At 39.5% G+C, this 23,833-nt stretch overlaps 1 protein-coding gene and 1 non-coding gene across 2 annotated transcripts in view; one reads left to right on the top strand and one right to left on the bottom strand.

The window, feature by feature from the left end:
- Positions 1 to 15,181: 15,181 nt before the first annotated feature.
- HAS2 (hyaluronan synthase 2) overlaps positions 15,182 to 23,833 on the bottom strand; it is a 32,113-nt gene continuing 23,461 nt past the window's right edge. The window contains exons 3-4 of the mRNA XM_025993398.2: positions 19,617 to 19,718; positions 15,182 to 18,113 (exon numbers count right to left, since the gene is read on the bottom strand). Of these exons, the coding sequence (XP_025849183.1) occupies positions 17,184 to 18,113; positions 19,617 to 19,718 (1,032 nt within the window). The 3' untranslated portion in view covers positions 15,182 to 17,183. The remainder of the gene's footprint in view (positions 18,114 to 19,616; positions 19,719 to 23,833) is intronic.
- On the top strand, positions 23,270 to 23,377 carry LOC112916071 (U6 spliceosomal RNA). Its single transcript, XR_003234251.2, has one exon. It is a non-coding gene; the product is annotated as a U6 spliceosomal RNA (small nuclear RNA).

The raw sequence follows: 23,833 nt of genomic DNA, 5'->3' as shown, positions 1-23,833 counted from the left end.
ATTTCAGAAAAAAAATCATAAAGTAAATGTGGCAAAATGTTAATAATTGTTCATTGGCTCCCTAAAGGGACTGGAACAGCTGTTCTAACATCTCAGTCTTTGAAGTGTGGAACAAAGGGACAGTAACCAGATAAATTATGAAGCAGAGCTTAGGAGAGATGACTGAGAGAGTGAACATGGAGGTAACAGTGAAAATTCGACTAACTTAATTCAATCTAATGAATATTTACTGAGCAATTGAGTGTTTGTTTTCTACAAAGCACTGTTTAGCATTTTGGAGAAATTGAAGGTTGGTAACATAGTCCCTCTTAAGCAGGAAACAAAGTGATGTTCATTCATTCATTCACTGAATTCTTGTTGAGCACTGGGGATGCAAGATAAACAAATCAGACAAAATCAATACAATTAATAAGATATTGCATAATATCTAACCTGGGAAGACTTTTCTTCTATCTTGAATTAAGTTGGTCTTTATTCTTAGAATGACCTATGTATTCATTTCCTAAGGCTGCTGTAACAAGGTGGCAAAAGCTGAGTGGGTTAGAACAACAGAAATGTATTCTCTCTCAGTTCTAAAGGCTAAAAGTCTGAAATCAAGGTGATGGCAGGACCATGCTCTCTCTAATGGCAGAGGAAAAGAATGCTTCTTGCTTATTTCTAGTTTCTCATGGAGAATGCTTCTTGCCTATTTCTAGTTTCTCATGGTTACTGGAACATCTTATTCTTTGGTTTGTAGGCAGTAATCTCTGCCTCTGTTGTCACATGGCCATCTTCTACCTATGTCCCTCTCCTCTTCTTATAAGACCACCAGTTCTACTGATGCATAATCTTAATTTCATTACATCTACAGTGGTCCCATTTCCAAAAGGTCATATTCTGGAGTACTGGGCGTTAAGACTTCACTATATCTTTTTGGAGAAACATAATTCAACCCATAAAGAAAACTGATTCTAAAATCAGTTATTTCTATCCAATGTGTGCCTTGGGTGTAGCTAACTTGGAAATGTGACAGCTTTGCCTCAGAAACAATTTTCTTTTTCTTGTTTTTTAAGATTTTATTTATTTATTTGAGAGAGAGAGAGAGAGAGAGCACAAGCAGGGGTGGAGAGGGTCAGAGGCAAAGGGAGAAGCAGGGTCCCCACTGACCAAGGGGCTTGATGTGGGACTGGATCCCAGGTTCCCGGGATGATGGCCTGACCCAGAGGCAGATGCTAATCTGACTGAGCCATCCAGATGCCCCAAGAAACAATTTCCTCAACCTACCTCAAACTGTGCGGTCTCTGAGACAAGATTGATAGGGACAGTATTTAGTGATCACACAGCTTTTTGTGATCAGTGTATTCTTGTTTTAATTCCCATTATTTAAACATGAAAACAGATTTTTAGGGTGTTAATGATGAACCCATCTTATATTGTGCAAACATAAGTGGAAGCTTTAAAGAGCAATCTTTTAGCCTTTAACAACAGATTTGTACATCTGTTTAGCGCAAAGTTACCACCACACATAAGTTTCTTGGCAACTGAGCTATTTTTGCCTACAGAGAACTAAAGAGGAACTGAAGAGTATTTAAAATAACAGATTCCCAACTGTTGGGAATTATGAGTCTGTGTCCTTGTTTAATATCTTCCTGGACAGCTGCCTCCTGCTATAATGGCTCTGGAGCCCTGCTTTCAACTGACCAGGCACTTTCTGAATGATCTGTGGCAGGGCTGGTGGAGGCCATCCGGCAGCACAGGCTTCGTGTCTACGAGATGCTCAGCCAGCGTTTGTCACATGAGATAATGCCGTGAAGAGTCAGGGATGATGCTCACTTACCCTGGGGATTCTATGAGGTTTATTCCAATTATTTTCTACGTCCAGTGACTGATGACCACTACAGCAGCAGGGGCACCATGGTCCTGAATGAAATGATGGCTCAGAGGTTGTAGTTGTAGTTGTGATATCTCAGCACCTTTCTTAGCCTCTTTCACGTTCCAGTGTCTTGATTGACAAAATTGTAAACTAAGGTCCACCCAACAAATTTGTTGTGGCTGTCACCTAAGGTAGGGCCTGCGGGATAAGTCAGATTCGGGGAAGGAGGGCAGAGAAATTCTTGCTTCAGCTCTTTTTCTTTTTTTCTTTTGGCTCTTTTCCTTTTTTTCATCTTTTAGTAACCCAGAGACAGAGGAGCCTTTTTTTTGGCCCAGGGCAGGGGGTTATTTTAAGACAGTAGATCTTTGCTTCTAAAGAGGTGGGAGCTTCATTCCCCTTTCCACCAGTTCAAGATGATGAGAAACTCCACTGTCCTGGATTCCTGTCCTCAAGAAGGTGACATGTGGTTGAGAAGGATGGATGTACATTTTCTCAAACATCATTATTAGCGTCATCACATTCCCATAATGGTCACGCTGCCATCACCATTATCAATAATAATTGGCATTTATGAAGTGTTTACTATGGTCCAGGCATAACCTGTTTATACAGCATGACCAGAATCCTTTGAGTTAGGTACTGTTCCTTTCTATCAAAGTTGGAGAAGCAATGCAGCATAGTAACTAGGTACTATGTCACTGGAGCTACACTTGCTAGGTGGCTTTTTTTTTTTTTTAAGATTTTATTTATTTGGGAGAGAGAAAGAGAGATCATTTGCAGAGGGGGAAGGCAGAGGGAAAAGCAGACTCTCTGCTGAGCAGGGAACCTGATGTAGGACTCGATCCCAGGACCCTGGGATCATGACCTGAGCTGAAGGCAGATGCTCAACCGACTGAAGCCACCCAGGTGCCCTAAATTTGCTGGGTTTAAATCCCTGTCCTCTGTGTGTGAGCCTGCCACCCGAGCTGTGACATTTAATCACTCTGTGCCCTGTTATTCTCAATAAGACAGGGGAGTCAATGATGCTAAGAGTACCTGCTTTGTAGGAATATGGTGAAGGTGACATGGGTTGGAAGCATACAGTGCTGTGAACTTATTTCATGGAGTAAGAATTCAGCCAATGCTTGCTATTCTCATCTCTCTCTTTTAGGTGGAGAAACAGACTCGGGGTTTAACCAACCAGGTAGAGCTGATGCCTTTTTAAAATCGTGGCGCTGAAATCTGACCATAGGCAATGCAGTTCTGCAGCTTGCATTCAAAACCTCGACACCCCACATCTAAATTGAGTTTAATCACTAGAGCCCTCAACCATCAGAGAGCTGGCGCGATGCCACCCAAACCCAAGGGCTGGGGACTGGCACAGCTGATAGAGGCGCACACCGCATTCCCACAGGCTGGAGTAAAAGTGAAATACGACTTTGTTTGGAGATTCCCATGACACCCTCCAAACAGGGTGGAGACACACTGATTTAAAACCCTTCAAATCCCGGAGATTGAATTGCAGGAAAGGTCAGGCATAGGGATATGGGAAGCTCTCCTTTGCCTTTTGAAGCCTGAACTCAGCTGGAGTTTTAAAAGGCACACAAAAATTCCTCTTTGCCTCCTCTTTCCTCTTGAGTTCTGTAGATTAAGCCTGAGGACAGCCTGTTCTGAGGGTAGATTGAGAGCAGAGGTTGGACACCCAGGGTGGCTTAAGTTACTACACCGAATGTGGAACCCGGTCTCTCTGTCAGAGGCAGTGCTGGGGCTGCCCTGCCCTGTAATTAGCTGGGCTGTGGAAATCCACAGATTTGTCAGGCAAGGATTCACATAATCCCACCCTAGGCACTCACCTTCCAGTTCTTTCTCAGAGCCATTTAGCAGCAGCTGTCACTGAGGTCTGACGCTGAAGTCTGATGATACCTAAAAGCACTGACTCCATATTTTGTAAGAACAAACACACACTTTTTTCCTCCTTGCTATTTTTTTATGGTATGCATAGGCTTGAGCCAAACTATTCTGGACTTTGAGAGTGTTTTTTGTTTTGCTTTTTTTTTTTTTCCCTTCTCCAGTCTGGCACCCCGAGTACTGCATGACGGAGTTGATTCAGAACCAGTCTTGAAGTCTTCTACTTGGGGGGCCCAACCAGGCCTAAATGAAAACCATCATCGCCAACCCTAGGGGAGCCTAAATTTTGAGAACAAGCTTTGTCATGGGGGCAGGTTGCCAGGGACCTTCCTCTCTGTTACAAGGAGCTAGGGGTACTTATGTGTTCCAGAATGCCATGCCCTCTGCTAAACTTCCAAAAAGCTATATGCATGACATATGGATCCTTCTTCTTCTTCTTCTTCTTCTTCTTTTTTTTCCCAAAAATAAAGGCTGAAGTTTAGGCATCTTTAAGAAATCTCCTTTGTCGGGATGCCTGGGTGGCTCAGCAGTTGAGCATCTGCCTTGGGCTCAGAGCGTGATCCTGGGATCCTGAGATAGAGTTCTGCAGCAAGTTCCCTGCATGGAGCCTGCTTCTCCCTCTGCCTATGTCTCTGCCTCTTCTCTGTGTCTCTCATGAATAAATAAATAAACTCTTAAAAAAAAAGAATTTCATGTATAAAAAAGAGGATTTTATAGGTTACCTTATTCATTCATTTGGCCTTTTGTTCCCGGTTCTTCATATAACTGAAAAAGACCTACGATTACAGAATAGGATTGGCAAGCTCCTTTTTTCTTCTGAGCTTCAGCTTTTCTCTCTGATAAAGAGGGACCTGATTATGTCTGATGTTTCTTTTGATCTGAAATTATGTTTCTTTTTTTTAAGATTTTATTTATTTTTTCATGAGAGACACAGAGAGAGAGAAACAGAGACACAGGCGGAGGGAGAGGCAGGCTCCCCTGGAGGGCCCAATGTGGGACTAGATCCCAGGACCTCAGGATCACACCCTGAGCCAAAGGCAGATGCTCAACCCCTGAGCTACCTAGGAGCCCCTAAAATTGTGTTTCTGATTGATATTTTAGTATCTTCCTCCTACAAAGGAGCTTTCTTAACCTCATAGAGAAAGTATTATAAATATAGAAACATAGCAGACAAAGCAAAGCTCTTATAATTCCTGATTCTGCAACTAGTGATCAATTTCATAGGACTTTTTAAAATTTAGAATATCCAAAATTGATTCTAAAATAATAAAACCCTGCTCATTAATACCAGTATTAATCAAGCAATCTGTGACTTGAAGACCAAAGATCTCTTCCTTTCTCTTACCCTCTTTCGAGTCTCTGCCCGGCCACTGCCACTTTCACAATAATTCTATGAAGGAGTTCTATAGATGTCTGTTGTTTGGGGTATTCCTGGGATTTTTTTTTTTTTTTTTTTGTAAGAGGATTTCTGCTACCTTTTGGAGAATTATCTCCTTTTTTACTGTGTACAGAATTGATGGCAATGACTATTGAAGCACTCTGTCCAGTCTTAGCCAAGGGTAGTCATGGGACCTATCAGAATGGACACGTGGACCAATCAGAATCTCCCTTGTGAGAATTTAAGCAAAGACAGAAACTGGGCTGAAGCTCACTCCTTGTGGGAGGTGGGCATGGAGAAGAGTAGGAATCAAGATGAGATTTCTCCTTTAATTATCTAGATCTACTATGTCTCTACCCTCTTCTTTATCTGATTCTCTGGTCTTTCCTCATTAGTAAGTTCAGGACATTCCATCTCTGCTCTGATTAACCAGTCATGTTCCATTGCATTCAAGACAAGGTTTATTTAAAAATGAGAAAACTTGCCTCATTGGGTGAATGGCAGACCAGGATTCTAATTCACACCTTCAGCCCAAACCTATGCTTTTAATCACTCCAATCTTAGATTCTTTTAGATTCTCTTGAGCTGCATATTATTAGATAAACAGATATCTTTGTTTTTTGGTAATCAGAGTAACATAAATGGACTCCATTATTTTAACACCCTGCAAAAATGTGTTTATTGGGATATGATTTAATGTAATCCTACCAGGATTTATAGGAAAATAATTAAAAGGGGTTTATGAGATACTGAAAGAGCATCAGACTTGAAGGGAACAAATCTGTTTTGAATTAATTCTGTCTCATTATAGACTTTAAAGAAGTTTTTTATACTGTAGAGTCCCAATTTCTTCATCTATACAATGGGGTTATTATGCAAAGTGAGTAAGTTGAACAACAAAGTCATTATTCTGAGAGATATCTCCATTGAGGGCCACTTAGCTTGATTTCTATTAATTAAGTTCAGTAAAACATAAGTTTGGCCACACAGTAAACAAATTCATATTAAGTAAGACACTTTTCTACTTTTGAGATCTTGAACTTGGCACTCGCTCCCTCAACCCTGTGTTTCATGACACCTTCCTTACTGAAAAAAAGGAGGCATTGATATTTAATTTATAGGCTTGTTTAGTGTTAGTGAAATCATGTATTCTAAACTCCTTGTCATTCAGCAGGTACTCAACCAAACTTTACTTGTCATTGACTTAAGGGTTCTGTATTTTTTTGTTAAACTAAGATAAATAACTTTTATTCACTCACTTGATCAATTATTTACTTACCTGATCAACAAATACAAAGTCCTTAGTGGATAAGCATTTCATGTTAGTAAGATATGTTTCCAAAGATGAATCAGACATAGCCCTCTTCCTCATGCATATCACAAGTTAGTAGAGAGAAGAAGACAGAAACTTTTAAATAATTAAATATAGTATATGAAGGGTATTATTACTGGAAAATACATGTGCATTTTGGAAAGAAAGGATGGAGTCACTACCTCTTGGTTAGTGACCATCCAAAGGCTTCAGAGAGGAAGTTGTTACTTCACCTAGGCCTTACGAGATGATGTGACAGGGTGTGTGACCTTATCAGGACTGGTGAACTCATCATGAATAGGAATCAGTTGAATTAAAGTGATTATCTACTAATTTTTACTCCAAATCTAAGCCTTCATCCACTGTAGCATTCACACTTGTCAACTTAGTTTAAACAGGAAAAAAAAGATTTTATCAGTGGGTTTAGAGTAAACAAAACAGAAACAACTAGTCCATATGTTGTCATTCATCATGGTAGAAAGAGAATGAGGTTCTAGCTGGGGCTCATATCCCTGTGACTCCAGAAATTCAGCTGGACGAGATTAACTCTGAAGAAATATTTCAGTGTTTATATACAGATTCTCACCCAGTTATATTTCTGTAGACTGCCTGTTATCTGGTCTATGAAGGAAATGACTCAAGCATAGAAAGGAAAGACGGCTAATACCTATGGCATCATTGGATTTATCCCTTGGCAGATAATATTATTCCAATGGAGATGCTTTCTTAACTGGACCTTGTCCAGCCTGGGCTTCTATCCATGCAGTGAGATATGAGCTCTATATGCCCCAGAAGTAATTCTGAACAGTTTGGAAAGTAGCCATCTAATGGGGGTCACAGCAACATAAGCAGGCTTAGTCAAGGTCTCAGAAGGTCAATGGAAGCTTTCAGCCCTCTTTACACTCCCTAATCTCTAGTTGTTTCTTCTGCCAAAAATATACTTGTGGAAAACTGGTACTGGTTCCAAATTACCATCCAGTGCCTAGATTCTTGGCAATACTGGGTGGGACTTTTCTTGGGTGGAGCTGAAAATTAGGCAAGCAATGACTGTGGTCATCAACGCACACAGAGTTAGCCTATTTCCCTTTCTAAAATGATCTTCTCCAAGATACTCAGACATTAAAAAAAAATGTTGCCAGTTATCAAAGATAGTAAAAAATGTAAAACTCTGGTTGGTGTGCTAAATACACATTCATGCAATATTGATTATAACATGGAAAGCAAATTTGGATCCACAGTGTATGTATAAACAAGCCACCCAGTTTTAAGTTTTTCCTTGGATCTAACTTGGGTTAGTTCTTGATTTGTGGAAATGAATAGCAGAGAAGAGGAAAATCCCTTTTTAAAATTTGAATACGAGATTTTGGGAAGGCAGGTACAAGATTTACAAAAGTTGAGCAGTTAGCACCATTATTTTAGACCTGCATGCATTCAACAATATTCACTGGGCACTTTCTCTCCACCAAGTGCTGCTCTAGGCTCTGAAATACAGACTATCCCCCTGCTATCAGGGTTTTATTTAAACTCTAAGTGCTGGGGATCCCTGGGTGGCTCAGTGATTTAGTGCTTGCCTTCCACCCGGGGTGTGATCCTGGGGACCCAGGAGCGAGTCCCATGTCAGGCTCCCTGCATGGAGGCTGCTTCTCCCTCTGCCTGTGTCTCTGCCTCTCTCTCTCTCTCTCTCTCTGTCTCTCATGAATAAATAAATTAATTTAAAGAAATAAATAAATAAACTCTAAGTGCTGAGAGAGACAACAATCAAGTAAATAAATAAATAAATGTCATCGTTTCCATTAATGATAAATGCACTGAGAAAAATCACAGGATAATGCGTTGGAAAGTGGGAATGTGGATGTCACTTTAGGGAGCATGGTCAGATAAGGCCTCTATGAGGAGGTGACCTAAATGACAAGAATAAACCAACCATGCTAAGTCCTTAGGTAGTAATCCTGAAGTGGAAACAAGTTTGTCTTGGCTGAGGAGCAGAAAAAGTGCCAGTGTATAGTGTAATAAGGAAGAAAGATAGGAGTTCAACAGAGGTCATGGAAACAGAAGGCAAATCATCTAGAATCTTGTAGAGTGTGTTATCCCAAGATAAGAAGACACTCGAAGGGTTCTAAGCAGGTGAATGTCATGATCTCACACTGATCCATGGAAAAATAAAGAGGAGCAAGAGTGGGGGACACAATGGGATGTCTGTGACAGCAGGCACAAGGCGGTGTGGCAATGTGGCTGGAATGGTAGCAACAAGGATGAGAAAACATGTTCATTAGGACTCGGAGCCTGAATCTGACTTCTGTTGTGGTAAATGTCTGAATGTCTCCTAATGCTCTCAACAAATAACAGAAACTCAAATCAGAAGGTTTCTTCTGAATTTCCGATAGCATTTCCCTTCTATTATTTTTTTATTGAGCCCGGCAGCAGCCCTACGAGGTCCATAGCAGTGGAGTTCTTATACTTTTACAAATGAATACATTGGGGTTTTCACTAAGAGTCAACCAGAACACAGCAGAGCCAGGACTCAAATCCACTGGACACCAACACCATGCTCTTCCTACAGGCCCACCTACCATGTTTCAGGCATTCCAGAATATTTACTTTGTCAGGCACAAAACTGTATTGAATCAAGTGCTCTTCTTGAAATTAGAACTTCAAGATTGCCTATATACTAGGCAATTATAACAATTCTCCTGCTTTGTGTCTAAAGGAAAAGAAGGCCACCTATTGCTAGAAAAAATCTTAAGGCTGTAAAGAAGCCAACAAATGGATGATTTAAAATGCATTTTTGAGGTATGCTGAAGGACACAACCAGTGGAATTGGTCCATTTGGCAAGATTAAAGAAACTGCTGCTCAATTCCATTTCACTGGTATCAAAAAAAAAAAAAAATCTATTCTCCTATTCTCACAGTGTACTGGCCACAGATGGAGGCATTGCTTTGATGGTCTAATACATCAACCTAAGATCTAAAAACACACCAGTTGTGAAAGCAATATAAATGAGTTTTTTTATTATTATTATTTATTTGTGATAGTCACAGAGAGAGAGAGAGAGAGAGGCAGAGACACAGGCAGAGGGAGAAGCAGGCTCCATGCACCGAGAGCCCGATGTGGGATTCGATCCCGAGTCTCCAGGATCGCGCCCTGGGCCAACGGCAGGCGCCAAACCGCTGCGCCACTCAGGGATCCCAATATAAATGAGTTTTAAACTGGACTATATCTCGGACGCCTGGGTGGCTCAGTGGTTGGGTGTCTGCCTTCGGCTCAGGTCGTGATCCCGGGGTCCTGGGATCAAGTTCTACATTAGGCTTCCCATGGGGAGCTGCTTCTCCCTCTGCCTATGTCCCTGCCTCTCTCTTTGTGTCTCTCAAGAATGGGTGAAAAAATAAAAATCTTAAAAAAATAGAAATAAACTATACTGTATCTGTTAAGTACCCCTGCCTGGAGAAGCTAATGTCAAATCATCATGTGCTAGTCAATTCGTACAATACATTATGAACCTAGGAAAAAGGTTAAAATGCATTTCTGAGAAGCAAAATTCCTTGGTATTTGCGTTAAATGTCCCAGCTCTTGGTCCAGTGGTTTGCTGTGTAAAGAAATTTTAAAAAGGATATAAGGGGGCACCTGGGTGACTCAGTGGTTGAGCCATCTGCCTGTGACTCAGGTCGTGATCCTGGGGTCTTAGGATCAAGTCCCACAAGGAGTCTGCTTCTCTCTCTGCCTATGTCTCTGCCTCTCTCTGTGTGTCTCTCATGAATGAATAAATAAAAAAATCTTAAAAAAAATAAAAATAAAAAAGAAGTAAGGTGCAACCAAAGGAAGAAAGAAGAAAGGAACATAAGTGAAGTTAGCTGCTCAGGAAAGAGGGAAAAAAGAAAATAAAATTTTATTGAACTTCTATTCGGAGGCAAATATCTTTCCTAGGTGCACTTGTAGGCTGTCCTGACTGCCTGGTAACTTTGAGATATGTCATCTCCATTATTAATCACATGAAGAAAATAAGGCTCAAAGAAGTGGGATTTTCTCAACTTTAAGTTGAGCAACCCAAACCTCAATACTAAATAAGTCAGACCTCCAAACCTGTTCCAGCCTGTGCACTTCCAAAGTGGGTAATATGGCAATAATTTGGTTTAGGGCAAGAACTTTAGAAGATCCATTTTTGATATGTTGCAATATTTCTTAGTGGTACTGAAAATGTCAGGTATTGTTGTAGACAGCCCAGGGTGGCTTTTTATTTAAAGTCTAAATATCAAAGACCCGTAAACCTGAAAGCTTATGATTTACAACGCCTTTCGAGGGGAATGGATTTAAGCATAGCCTCAATATGTCAGATTTAAGAGGGGAGTAGCTGCCCAGAAACGGCTAATTTGAGGTTTTCTGCATTATAAAGCAGACCAAAACATCTGGGTAAAAGAGCCCCAGATGCTAGCCTCAGGGTTTGTAGCCAGCTGTGCAACCTTGAGCGAGGTGCTAAAATCAACTGGATTGCAATTGATTCCTTTGAGATAAGGGGCCTTTACTCTCCCCCTTTCTTTAGGTCTTGACTGATTCCAACTAAGATTTGAGGCAGCTGAGTTGGACTAAATGAACTTCAAGTTGCCTTTGTACAGTGTTTATACTGATCACTTCATTTAAACAGCCATTCAACTTGGATCCCAGAAATATTTTTTCCAAGATTCTTTTTTCCTTAAAATTTTTGCCCTATGTTTTTGATATTTTGCTTGAGTTGTCTAGAAAAGTGGATTGTCTAGAAAAGTGGGATGTGTCCTTATGTGACATGCTCATGCATCTGTTCTTTCTGAGTGAACATGTACAACTGTGATCCTCTCCTGACCTTGTTAAAAATGATTGTATTTGATTTTTCGACTCAACAACCCAACTCAGTCCAAGATAAAAGGCAACCCTCCCTCCAGTTTATGAAGCAACTGTGCTTCCTTTCAGTCAGCACCCTATACATTGCCAAGTTATTTCAAAGATTAGGCTCACCTACTCATTGCACATTTCCCCCAATGTATTAGGATTGAACTCCTTGTTGCCCTGAATAGCAGAGCTAAAAGAAGTCATCTAGATTTGCTGAAGCCAGAGTGGGGAGAGCTTTCTGACAGTAAGTGGGTAAACAACTCTTCAAAAAGATCCTGTCTCTAACTCAGGGGCTGAGCCAAATGAACCTGAAGCCTCCTCCCTCTTACGCATGTGGTCTCCACACCTGGAGCTGATTACTCAAGAAATAAGGAGCTTAAGCATTGCATATTTTTTCCAGATATTGAGTGAAAATAAATCTAACTTGTGGTGTCAGGGGTTATATACCAGCATAACCTAAACTATATACTGTGGGATAACAATGTTAATCTAGATGTTAACCAACATCCCTGTGGAATGGATACCGTAGTCATCTAAGTGCAGATATTTCTGTGTGTGATGGGCCTATCTTGCAGATTCATAAAACTTTATCAGCATGTTAAGTTTTCTGAGAATTTCTGCAATAAAAAAAGCTAAAGTAAAGGGCAAAGTGTGTGCAAGAAGAAACAAAGTAATCTACTTTAGTGGGACCTCAAAAAATAGGATTAAAGCCTATGAGAGAGGATGCAAACAGATAATCATTAGCCTTGAATGCATTTGTTTTAATGCTTTTATCTTGTTGACGATGAGATGAAATTAAACCTTTGTATTCAGAGTTAGGTCTTAGAAGGAAAATTTTGACAGAATTGTACAGAAACCATTGGATGAAACAGAAAGGAGGAAAAGAGGTAATTAGGAGGTGTTTTTAATGATTCAGGTAGGAGATACAGTATGTCTTACCTAGGGTGAGAGAAGAATTTGACTGACATGGCAAGGAGGGAATCAAATGATTGGGACTATCCAGTTATGGGGCATATAAAAGAAGCTAAAGATGGTGTTTGGGCAACTAGAGGGAGATCTGAATGGAATAGGATGAAAATAGTCAAGTGCCCGGAAGCATAATGCCAGTTTATTATAAGCACACTTGAACCAAATCATACTTGTTCATGTGGGGCACTCAAATCCGAACCTCCATCATATCGTTTGGTTTGCAAAAATGTCAGCACCCCATTCAAAATTACCTGCATGTCCTGTACCCTATCAAATTGAAACATCTCATTCTAGTATTTCTCCCAGTTGGATTCTGGTTTTCTGTGATCTACCTTCAAATGTACTTTTTTTTTTTTAAAGATTTTTAAACAATCTCTACGCCCAATGTGGGGCTCAAACTTACAACCCCAAGGTCAAGAGGCACATGCTCTACTGACTGAGTCAGCCAGGTGTCCTCAAATGTACTTTCTATAGCTAAGTCTGCACTCTTGCTTATAGATACAGGCCAACCTTAATTAAACTTGTTAGTTCTGTGGAAAGGAACATATATCAAAATCACACCTTGGGACACCTGGGTGGCTCAGCGGTTTAGCGCCTGCCTTCGGCCCAGGGCGTGATCCAGGAGTCCCAGGATCGAGTCCTGCATCGGGCTCCCTGCATGGAGCCTGCTTCTCTCTCTGCCAGTGTCTCTGCCTCTATCTCTGTGTCTCTCATGAATAAGTAAATAAAATCTTTAAAAAAAAAATCACACCTTTATTGCTCTACCCATATTCTTTTCATCTGGAAAGTCCCTAGTTCCCATAAATTTGCACAATCATCCCAGACACCTCAATGCCACACTATCTTGAAATCGATCTTAAGAGTTAATCATCCACTTCATTCCTTTTTATATCTCTGTGCCATTCTTTATACCTTTATTATGCCATTTTGCACCAAATGTTAGTATAATTATCATATCCCTTATTCAATGCCTTACTCATGATAGGTATTCAGTAAACTTCACTAAAACCAGGTGTGTGTCAACATCTATATTTGATAGTAATGGTAAGAATCTCAGTAGGAAAACACGAATATTTGAATTTACAGTTATCATAGAGACAATACTTAGTATGAAGAAAGCAGTAGAATGTACTAGATTAGAACAATGCTTCTCAAATTCAAGGCGAGTCAAAGTCATCTGGGGATCTTATTAAACAGGTCCTGGGGCCCAGCCCAAGATTTTGATTCAGTGAGAGCTTTTGATTCAGGTGGTCTTGACCAGGGCTGTGCATTTGCATTTCTAACAAATTCCCATGTGATGCTGGCACCATTGGACCATGGATGGCACACTGAGTGTTGGGTTTGAAGAAGTCTGACATCAGAATGCGTGCAGCCAAGTTCTGCCATTGCAATTTGCTAGCTTTATGATCTCAAGATACCAAGTCTCTTTAAGCCTCTGATTCCTCACCCGTAAAATGGCAGGAACAGTGGAACCCCTTTGGACTGATAGAATTAAAATAGGCAGTCTAAAAAAAAAATAAAAATAATAAATAAATAAATAAATAAATAAAATAGGCAGTCTATACAATGTACTTCTGGCAATCCCTGATAACCTGGTACGGGCTCAAAAATTAGGTGTTGGTATGAAGTATTTAAGGGTACAAATAAGTCAACAGATTTCTAAAGAGCAAGGGCCATTAAACCGTGGCCGGCAGACCAAACCTGGCTCATCGCCGGTTTTAGTAATGCTGTTAAGCTAGGAAGAGTTTTAAGATATTTAAAGGACTACAAAATATGAAAAGATTCCATAATGCATGAAAATTATAAATTCAAATTTCGATGTCCATAAAGGGTTACTGGAACATGGCCACACACATTCGTTGGTATAATGCCTATGGATGCTTTTGTGCTACAAGAGCAAAGTAAGTAGTTCCATGACAGACCACATGGCCAGGAAAGACTGCAGCGTACACTGGCTCTTTACATTGTTTGCCAACCTCTTATATAGCACCAAGTGACTTTATCAGTGAATTATTGGGATTAGAACCACCGCTAGAGTGGCAGTAATGTTCAGTGGCTACTGTTATTTTTCTTTGTACATAAAATGTAACTGTACCAAAGTAATGAGAGATTCTTAGGAACCAAATAATAAAAATTGGGAAATAAGATGAATTTGAGGGATGAGTGGCAAAATGGATTACCATCAAAGCTCCTCAGAACAGGAAATGCTATTAGATGCCCCAACCCACTTTTTTAAAAAAGCAGTATTTATTGTCCTTTTTCGGATTATAAAAACAATACAGGATCATGGTATTTGGAAAATACAAAAATGTATACAGCATAGAAATCGGTGATACTCCCAAGAGTAGAGATAACCACACTTAAACATTTTTATTTTTACAAAATCGGGACGTTACTGTACAGAATGGTTGTATATTTTTAATGTAACATTTGTCTAATTTCCCATATCCTCTGAGAATATTTTAAAGGATAATAATGCTCCAATGTTTGAAAATGCCATAATTCATTTAATTATTGCTACCCATTGGATTTGAAGTTCTTTTAAGATTTTGCTATTATTTGTTAAGTATTATAATTAAACAAACTTGCTTGTAACTCTTCTGAAAATCTGTTTTTCCCCCAAATTACTATAATAAAGCAATTTCGGTCTAAATTTGGGCTGCTTCCAAGGGAAGTAGAAGGTAAAGACACGTTCTATTAATTGGGTCTCTCTCTCTCTCTCTCTCGTTTTCCTGATTTCCAAACACCAATTTGGGGGATTTCTGCTTCATGATTAGTAACATTAAGCGACTTCTATTATCTTTGACCAAGCATGTTTGTCTGTTTTTTACATACCCCCTTCTTCAATCTATTCCACTACAATCAGGAAAACAAAGTTTTTGTTTCATTTGAAATTCCCCCTTCCCTTAGAAAAAAAGGCGATAGTCTTATCAAAAATATTTTATTTACAAAAAAATCAATTATACTATACATCCTATCCTGGAAATACATTGAATAATTGCTAAAATAAATACAGGCAATTAATTCAATCTTTTATAAGAATGAGAGAATTTGACATTTGAAAGTTATCAAAGCTTAACTTAGAACATAAATAGTTAAAAAGGCAAACTCAAGTTTCAGTTTCATTTATTGGCATGCTGTGTGTTTCGTTTCCCACAAACTCTCTGGTCAGTGAGTCTGGGTTGCAGAATGATCTGTACCTTTTTGTACATCGAAGGTAGAATGTGCAGCTTTTTCTTGGGCAGGATAGATGGAGCATAGACATCTGCATGGAAAGGAAGCAGAATGGCAGAAGCACAAGGTTGAACACTTCGCCACATTCGCACTCCACTTCATCCCAACATTTTTTTAATGCAATGACCCGTGTATTTGATTGTTTCTAACACAGGTCTACACAGCACCAGCTACAAGGCAAGATGGTTCATGTCAAAAGCCAAACTGGATAACTGAGGCCCTTGGAGTAGTTAAATTAGCCGGGTTAAGGTTACTGAGTTCATCAAATTTTTTTTTTATGTGCCAATTCTTGATACACGTATTAAACCTTGATATTATTTTGACTACGTAAACATATCTATGTAGGCCAATAGCAGGACAGATGAAGCAATTATCTGTATAAATTCAGGAAAAAAAAAATCCTCCCTAGGAAGTAGAAGAGGAGCTTGAATGTGCCAGTTTTTTATCTATAGGCTTAACACTGATTAAAATGTATCCAACTCACCCCTGTAAACCTCATGTAAAGTGAACTGGCAAGCTGAAAAAAAAAAAAAAAAAGACAGGTAAATTATGTTCCATATGTAGACAGGATCTGGTAAATTCAGGCCACAGAACAAAATGATGAACTGTATTGTATTTATCCAAGTAACACGGATAATTTTTTCCACTTTCCAATTTACTCAGCCTGAGAAAACACTGCCAGAAATCTTCACATTTGTCCAGTGCCGGTTGCCTAGTGTTTTCTCTCAAGGACTAGCATTCCCTTTTTTCGTTTAAATCTCATGAAAAATTGCACTTTTCTACCCCCTTGGCCTTGATTTTCAATGATTTTCTTTTCTTTTTTCTTTTTTGTACACATAAGTATGTATTTCTTACTCCCAAAGTGTGACAGGTATATTGGCCTTTTCTAAAGGTAAAGAAAAAAAATTAAAATATTGAAAGTTTTTAAGTATTTTCCACGGAAATAAACTATTCCATTTTAAAAGGTAGAGAGAGAGAGAAACATTTTATTCTTTCTATCATGAACAACATCAGTCAACCAAGCTTCACATTTTGGGTAGGTTTTTTTTTTTTTCAGTATGAATTTTTTCAGAACTTATTTTAATAATAATAAAAAAGAACAGGTGTATTTTGGCAGAGAAGTAAAATATAGAATATGCAAAATTTGTTTTAAAAATTGGCATACAAAATTTTAAAACACAGTACAATTATATAAAAATACAGCACAGCCAACGGCCTTTAAAATTTCCTTTGGCATCTCATTTGGTAGAGTTAAACAGAAAATCCTTTCTAAAAAAAAAAAAAATTAGCTATCAACACAGTCCATAAGTTAGGTTGTATATGTTGAAAGAACTTTTCCTTGAGTTTCCAAAATCCTTTTCTTCCATGATAACCCACATAAAGCATGGCTAGTGAGGTATATAGGGCAAACACTGTTAGGCGGATGTACAGTAAGGAAAAAGTGCATAAACAAAGAATGCTTCCCACTTTCATAGAAATAACAGGTTAAATCTGAGTTTCTTCTCATGGATGTCTTGTTTTACTTTGGCAGAATCAAAATAAACCCATAGAAATGTCTTTGTTCAAGTCCCAGCAGCAGTGATATGTCTCCTTTGGTGGCATTATCTGATGCCACGATACTGTACAGTCCCGAGAGGAACTAAGGTTTTGTGTGTGTCTGCGTGCGTGACTGCAAACGTCAAACAACAGAAGATCATACATCGAGCACCATGTCATACTGTTGTCCCTTCTTCCTCCTGCCACACTTATTGATGAGAACCACATACAGCGTCAAAAGCATGACCCAATAGCATGCATAGAGCAACGTTCCAACAATGAGAACTGTCTGCTTGGATTCTGAGAATGGCTTTTTAGATTCCTTATAAATGGTGAAAATCACACCACCCAGGAGGATTGTAAACCAAACCGATACTGGAATGAGTCCTATGAAATTAACGACAATGGTTTTCCTTCCAGATGTGCCCCACCCAGCTTTGTTTATCGTGGCAATGGCAAACATTTTGGCAGGAAGTAAACTTGACATGTATAGCACTGAGTAGAGGGACATGAAGACCATGACAATATTTCCTCTAAGGCAGCTGGCAAAGGAGGACTTTATGAGACCTACTAACTGGACAGTTAACAAGAAGAGGAGGATGTTCCAAATTTTACCCCTGTAGAAGAGCTGGATCACTGTGGCAATGAGAAAGAAAGGGAAGAATCCAGTGATAACGGCCTCGTAGGTCATCCACAAGTGATGTTTATGAAACCACATCGCATTGTACAGCCACTCTCGGAAGTAGGACTTGCTCCAACGGGTCTGCTGGTTTAACCATCTGAGATACTCTATAGGCGTCTCCGTAAGGCACTTGGATCGAGCTGTGTATTTTGTTGCATAGCCCAGACTCAGCACTCGGTTCGTTAGATGCCGGTCGTCCCCAAAACTGCATTGGCTGCCCATAAATTCCTGATTGTACCAGTCTTCCACAAATTCATGCAGCAAGGAGTTTCTGTACATTCCCAGAGGTCCGCTAATGCACTGGACACACCCAAAATAAGACTGGCAGGCCCTTTCTATGTTAAAAGCCATCCAGTATCTCACACTGCTGAGGAAGGAGATCCAGGAATCATACTTGTTTAAAATCTGCAAGAAGGAAAAAAAAAAAAAAAGAATAAATAAAAGGGAAGCCTTCACTAACACCAACAAAATCGGTGCCATCGTGAGGTTACTACCTAGAGCGACGTTTGTTGTTTGATCCTCCTAGGTTATATTTTGTTTTCTCTGATTCTGTGTTCTGAGATTAATCTGATAAATTGTGTGCATGCATTTAGTTTTTGATGAGCAATACTTTCTCTACTTCGTGACTCTGTCCTCGTTTTTGTTGGGCTTTTTAAATTTTTTCTTGTTATGCTATAATAGTCAGCATTTTTTTTTTTTTTTTTTTTTTAGGCATTACTTCTCAGATCCTAAATTCTCCCACTCTCCTACCATGTAAGATCTGAAGGTTTTTAAGTCTTAATCTCTCCTGTTCTGGTTAATTTCCAGCTCATTCAATTCTATCAATTTTCTTCCTCTTTCTTTCCCTCTTTTATGCAATGCCAGTGATAAACTGTTTGTTCTGGCCTCTCCCCAAAACTTAAATCCTGAAATCATGCTTTATGTAAAGGCTACTGAAACTTATCAGCTTTTTCTTGGCAATATTTCTAAATTCTTTCCTCCATCTCGATTTTGCTCGGTTCTCATCTGGATTTCGCATGCTTCCTCTTTTACCACCAACCAGGCTGTTTCTTTGTCTTTTCTAGGCATTGTCTTTGCCTTCACTATCACCATGCACGTATAAAATGGGTTGTACAGCAATGAAATACCTAATTTTTATTTTTTATTTTTTTAATACCTAATTTTTAAACTCAGGTTTCCATGTGCCTCTCACCTTTTGCTAAAATCACGTTTGCAAAGCACTCATTTTAATCTTCACATATTTTCAAGTATTCACATATATATTCATTTCCCATCCCACAGATTCCAAGTTGCTTTCGTTAATATTTGCTTCATTGTTTCTCCATTTATAGCCAATAATGGGAAATCAATAGTAATTAGTGAGAAATAAATCATAATCAGAAAACCGACTTGCTAATTGTTCCTTTGCCTTTCTTACCAGTATAAATATGAGTTGCTACTTCTCTTTTCCTCTTTTGTAACATAATTTGGGTTTTTAATCAAACACATATTGACCAGCTTTTATACCTAGGTATAAAACACAGCAACCATCTCTGCCCTTCTTCCATTCTTTTTTTTACCTTCTCAACTAAATGAACTCCAATATCAAGATTTTACCAGAACATTAAGTTATGGTTCAAGAAGATATGATAGAAATCATTACACATTTAAATTAATTGTGTATAACTTATCAGCCAAAACAGACAAGAATTATATCCCAGGGTTAAGAAAAACAATCTTTTTTTTTTTTTTTCAATTTAGAAAAGAGGAAATAAAGTGGGTCCAAGGCACATACTAACATGTCACTAGCACCAAAAGCAACATCTGGTAGAGTGTTTGGTGTATAATAAATATATGTATGTTCAATGAATCAATGAGTTAAGAGTATAATGAAAAGTAAGTCATGCAGAAAGTGAAGCTGATCTGCACCTGGACATCTCCCCCGACACCTCCAACCATGGGGTCTTCTTCTAAAACTTTCACCATCTCCACAGATGAGGCAGGGTCGAGCATGGTGTCTGAATCACAAACCTGCAAAAAAAGTAGCAATGAGTTAAAGAAAAGGAAGAAGCACAAGTGTGGTCAATGCAGTCAACATTGAGCATCCATATTATGCCTTCAGCTTTATTGTCACAGGGCCTCAATAAGCCAGTATTGCAGGAATGATGGTTTGTTCTATCAAGAACAATACAAAGAGCGAGCTTGACATCGAAGGAAATGGCATAGCTAGATAGACCAGCTGAGGGATCCCTGGGTGGCGCAGCGGTTTGGCGCCTGCCTTTGGCCCAGGGCGCGATCCTGGAGACCCGGGATCGAATCCCACGTCGGGCTCCCGGTGCATGGAGCCTGCTTCTCCCTCTGCCTATGTCTCTGCCTATCTCTCTCTCTCCCTCTGTGTGACTATCATAAATAAATAAAAAATTAAAAAAAAAAAACTTAAAAAAAAAAAAAAAGATAGACCAGCTGAAGTGATGTGCTAGGTGTGTCTTACACGCTAACCAGTTCGTCTTGGTTTACCATGGATGTTCCTTATCTTGGCAATGAAAAGTCTTATGTCCCAGGTAACACACTAGTTTTCCAGGACTTAGGAAACACGTTAGGTTGGTCACCACGGAGGTCTTTTATTGTTGTTACTGTTGCCTTAAATAAGCCTTCTAGGCAGCTTATCCCTCAGGTCTGAATGAGGGTCAGAAAATTCTACTGAAAGGGAGGCATGTTTAACAACAAATTCCCTCCCCTATTTTATTTATTTACTTTTTAAAGATTTTATTTATTTGTGTATTTATTCATGAGAGACACACAGAGAGAGGCAAAGACACAGGCAGAGGGAGAAACAGGCTCCCTGTGGGGAGCCTGATATGGGACTTGGTCCCAAGACCCTGGTATCAAGACCTGAGCCAAAGGCAGATGTTCAACCGCTGAGCCACCCAGGTGCCCTCCCTCTCCTATTTTAATATGGTGACTAAAAGGCAGAAGAGTAATTCCCCTACATCTGTTGTATACTTTTGAAACAAGATGTCCATATGAGCTGGACTTAGCAGTTGACAGAGCAACGAGAAGGGAACTAGCTTGATCTGCAGACCACCTTCCTATTCTAAACCATTAAGTACTCAACTAGTCTTTTGCACATAAAAACAATTGTAAATTATCATAAGCCATTCTAGAAATGCCGTTAGTTGTTCTTGAAGAGAATCTTTATATAGGTCTAAAAAAGTAATTCTGAAACCAAACCAAACTACAACTTCAAGAAAATTATTGGGATTAATCTCTACCAGTGAACCTCTGACAGACAGTTCTGTTGGAGGTCCAAGGGGGCAGGGTTATAATTACTTTTCTTTCCAGCCTGATTTCTGAGCCAGTTGGAAAACAACAGAAGAATAAAAGAGAGGAGAACCTAAAATATCACGTGTCTAATCCTAAAGCTAATACAGTGAACAGAGCTTATACCTGTGGAATAGCAGGTGTCATAATTATGTTTCCCAGTATTAGACAGACTTATAAAGTCCAAATAGCATCTGAGTGGGGTCAGACTCCTCCTGCAGGTAAAGTGCATTCCCTTCTAAAGATATGGCAGGTGCTGGCTTCTTGGGGGTAATCCACACCCAGAAGAAAGGGGGAAGGAGGAGCCAGCTACCCCTTCTCCCATCCTCAGCTATCAGATTAAATCACTTGTCCTAGGAAGGAAGGAGTGAGGCAGGCTACTACCTTTCCCTCCAGGTGGGTTATACCTGGGGACAGAGCTTCTTCCACGTGATCAAAGAAAATCAGAAGGAGGAAAAGTGCTCCCATCTCTCTATCTCTGATTAATACCAGTTAGACATAGTCCCCATATTCTTTTCTGGGGACCGCAGCAAAGCCTAGTAGATAAAAATTAATGAGAGTTGACCTGTAATGAACCAGTTTCACACCCCCATCCAAACAACATAGAACATAATTGAGATGGGAGAGTTATCAGCAATTCCCATTATTTTGCCATCTATTCTGACCACTGGATGGATTTAATAAAGATTAAGCCTATTTATTTATATCAAAAGTAATTATCTTTATAGTTCTCCATACTATATTAAAATAGTAGGGATCTGGGACAGCTGGGTGGCTCAGTGGTCGAGTGTCTGCCTGTGGCTCAGGTCATGAACCTAAGGTCCTGGATCATAAGTCCTATATCAGGCTCCCCACAGGGAGCCTGCCTCTGCCTCTGCCTGTGTCTCTGCCTCGGTGTGTGAGTCACTCATGAATAAATAAATATTTAAAAATAAAATAAAATAGTAGAGATCTGATATACCAGTTTTGAATGAAAAAAAAAAACCTAGTAACTTGTAAAAGCATAAACTAAGTTGAAAGGGTCTCTCTCTCTCTCTCTCTCTCTCTCTCTCTATATATATATATATATATATATATATATATATATATATATATATATATATAGCATGAGTCTCTCACATAATTAGTTAAGGAATTTCAACATTTTTAAAAACGTGTCTGCATGGGCAGCCCGGGTGGCTCAGCTGTTTAGTGCTGCCTTCAGCCCAGGGCCTGATCCTGGAGACCTGAGATCGAGTCCCACATCAGGCTCCCTGCATGGAGCCTGCTTCTCCTTCTGCCTGTGTCTTTGCCTCTCTCTCTCTCTCCCTCTCTCTGTCTTTCATGAATTAAAAAAAAATTTTTTTAAAAAAAGTGTCTGCCTCTGTTTTACTAACAGCTATATTTTTCTGAAACAAACATGGATTAATATGTATTTTTGAAAACATTAATGAATAATGTTGGTGAAAACAATTTAAATGCATTATTGAAACTTGTAAATTAAGAAGGATGTAAGGTATTCAGTTATAACCTCTTTGGATTTAACTAATCATAGCAATTTTAGGGTTAACATCTGAATTTTTTATTTTATTTTACTTATTTAGAAGGCTTCCTTTTCTAAATGAAAACCACTTATTTTGTTTTGTTTCATTTCTTAGCATTCTATTCTGGTCCAGCATGAGCTCACTTATTTAGGCAACAGCAAGGCATTGGTTTTTCACTGTAGAAAGTAGGATTTTACTAATACTTGGGTTCATATGCAAGCCTCAGAAGCCTCAACAGATTTCTCCCAAAGTGACCTTTTACCTCCCTTGTGTCTTGCCTATCACTGGTTTGTAAGTGGATGGCTGCAAACCTGTTCAGCCTCTAAGGAGGGTAGAAGGGTGAAGGCAAGAGTTCAGCCCACCTTTAGAATCCAGGATCCCAAGCTTATGGCCACACCCACCTCTATTGACTCAAGCTGGGACAGGTAAAGCCGGAAAGCTAAAATAAGACTAAAAATAACAGGAAGGGGGCAATCTAGAATTAATGTTCAAGTAACCCCGCCTTGTGAGCACAGGCAAGCCAAGGGAACTGCCCCGTTGAAATGACTAAACTTCTGAGGCTCTGAATATTTAAATTGGTCCTGTCCCTCCCAGTTTCCAACAGCAAAGCGCCAGCAGTTCTCTGAGAGAGACTGTTCTCCTGGTGGGTTTAAGTGTCAGAAGGGAAGGCTCCCAGAAGCCTCCTGGGAAGGGATTTGCTACAGCAGGATCACAGAGCTCTAAAGAAGTACAATCTCTGTGACTCGCTGCAGCAGCACATATACCCAACTGGGGACAATATAGAGAAGGTTAACATGGTCCCTGAGTGTGGACAACGTGCAAGGTTGTGAAGCATTCCATATTTTAAAAAGAGAAGAAAAAAGATAAATAAGTTCGATGTCTGGATTTCTGGATGCACTTTGATGACCAAATGCCAGCTAGAAAGCCATCACCGGTGACAATCAGCATGTATGCTCATGGACCTAATAGTATGTGTTTATGAGTATCTAAAGAGTGTGACTTTAGCTCCTCTGAAAATCAAGATAGTGGGAACAGGATTTCTAGTTGTCTCCCCACCAGTTAATAACAAGTATGTAATTCCATAAATGTTGGCTATTTAGCTCTAGGCTAGAAACTGTTGGGTGGGGGGGACACAGCCAGTGGACACAGAGCTTGACCTCACCTAAGGACAAAATACAGGCTGTGATTAGCACCCAGGAAACAATTAGAGAGCAAATCTCTCCACACTGAATGTCTCACTGTCATTTGTCTAAACCACATGATCACTAGTCATAAGATTTCTCACTAGGAGATATGGAAATG

This window comes from Vulpes vulpes, chromosome 13 (genome assembly GCF_048418805.1).
Source record: "Vulpes vulpes isolate BD-2025 chromosome 13, VulVul3, whole genome shotgun sequence".
NCBI lineage: Eukaryota > Metazoa > Chordata > Mammalia > Carnivora > Canidae > Vulpes > Vulpes vulpes.
This window is presented reverse-complemented; position numbering and strand designations above follow the sequence as displayed.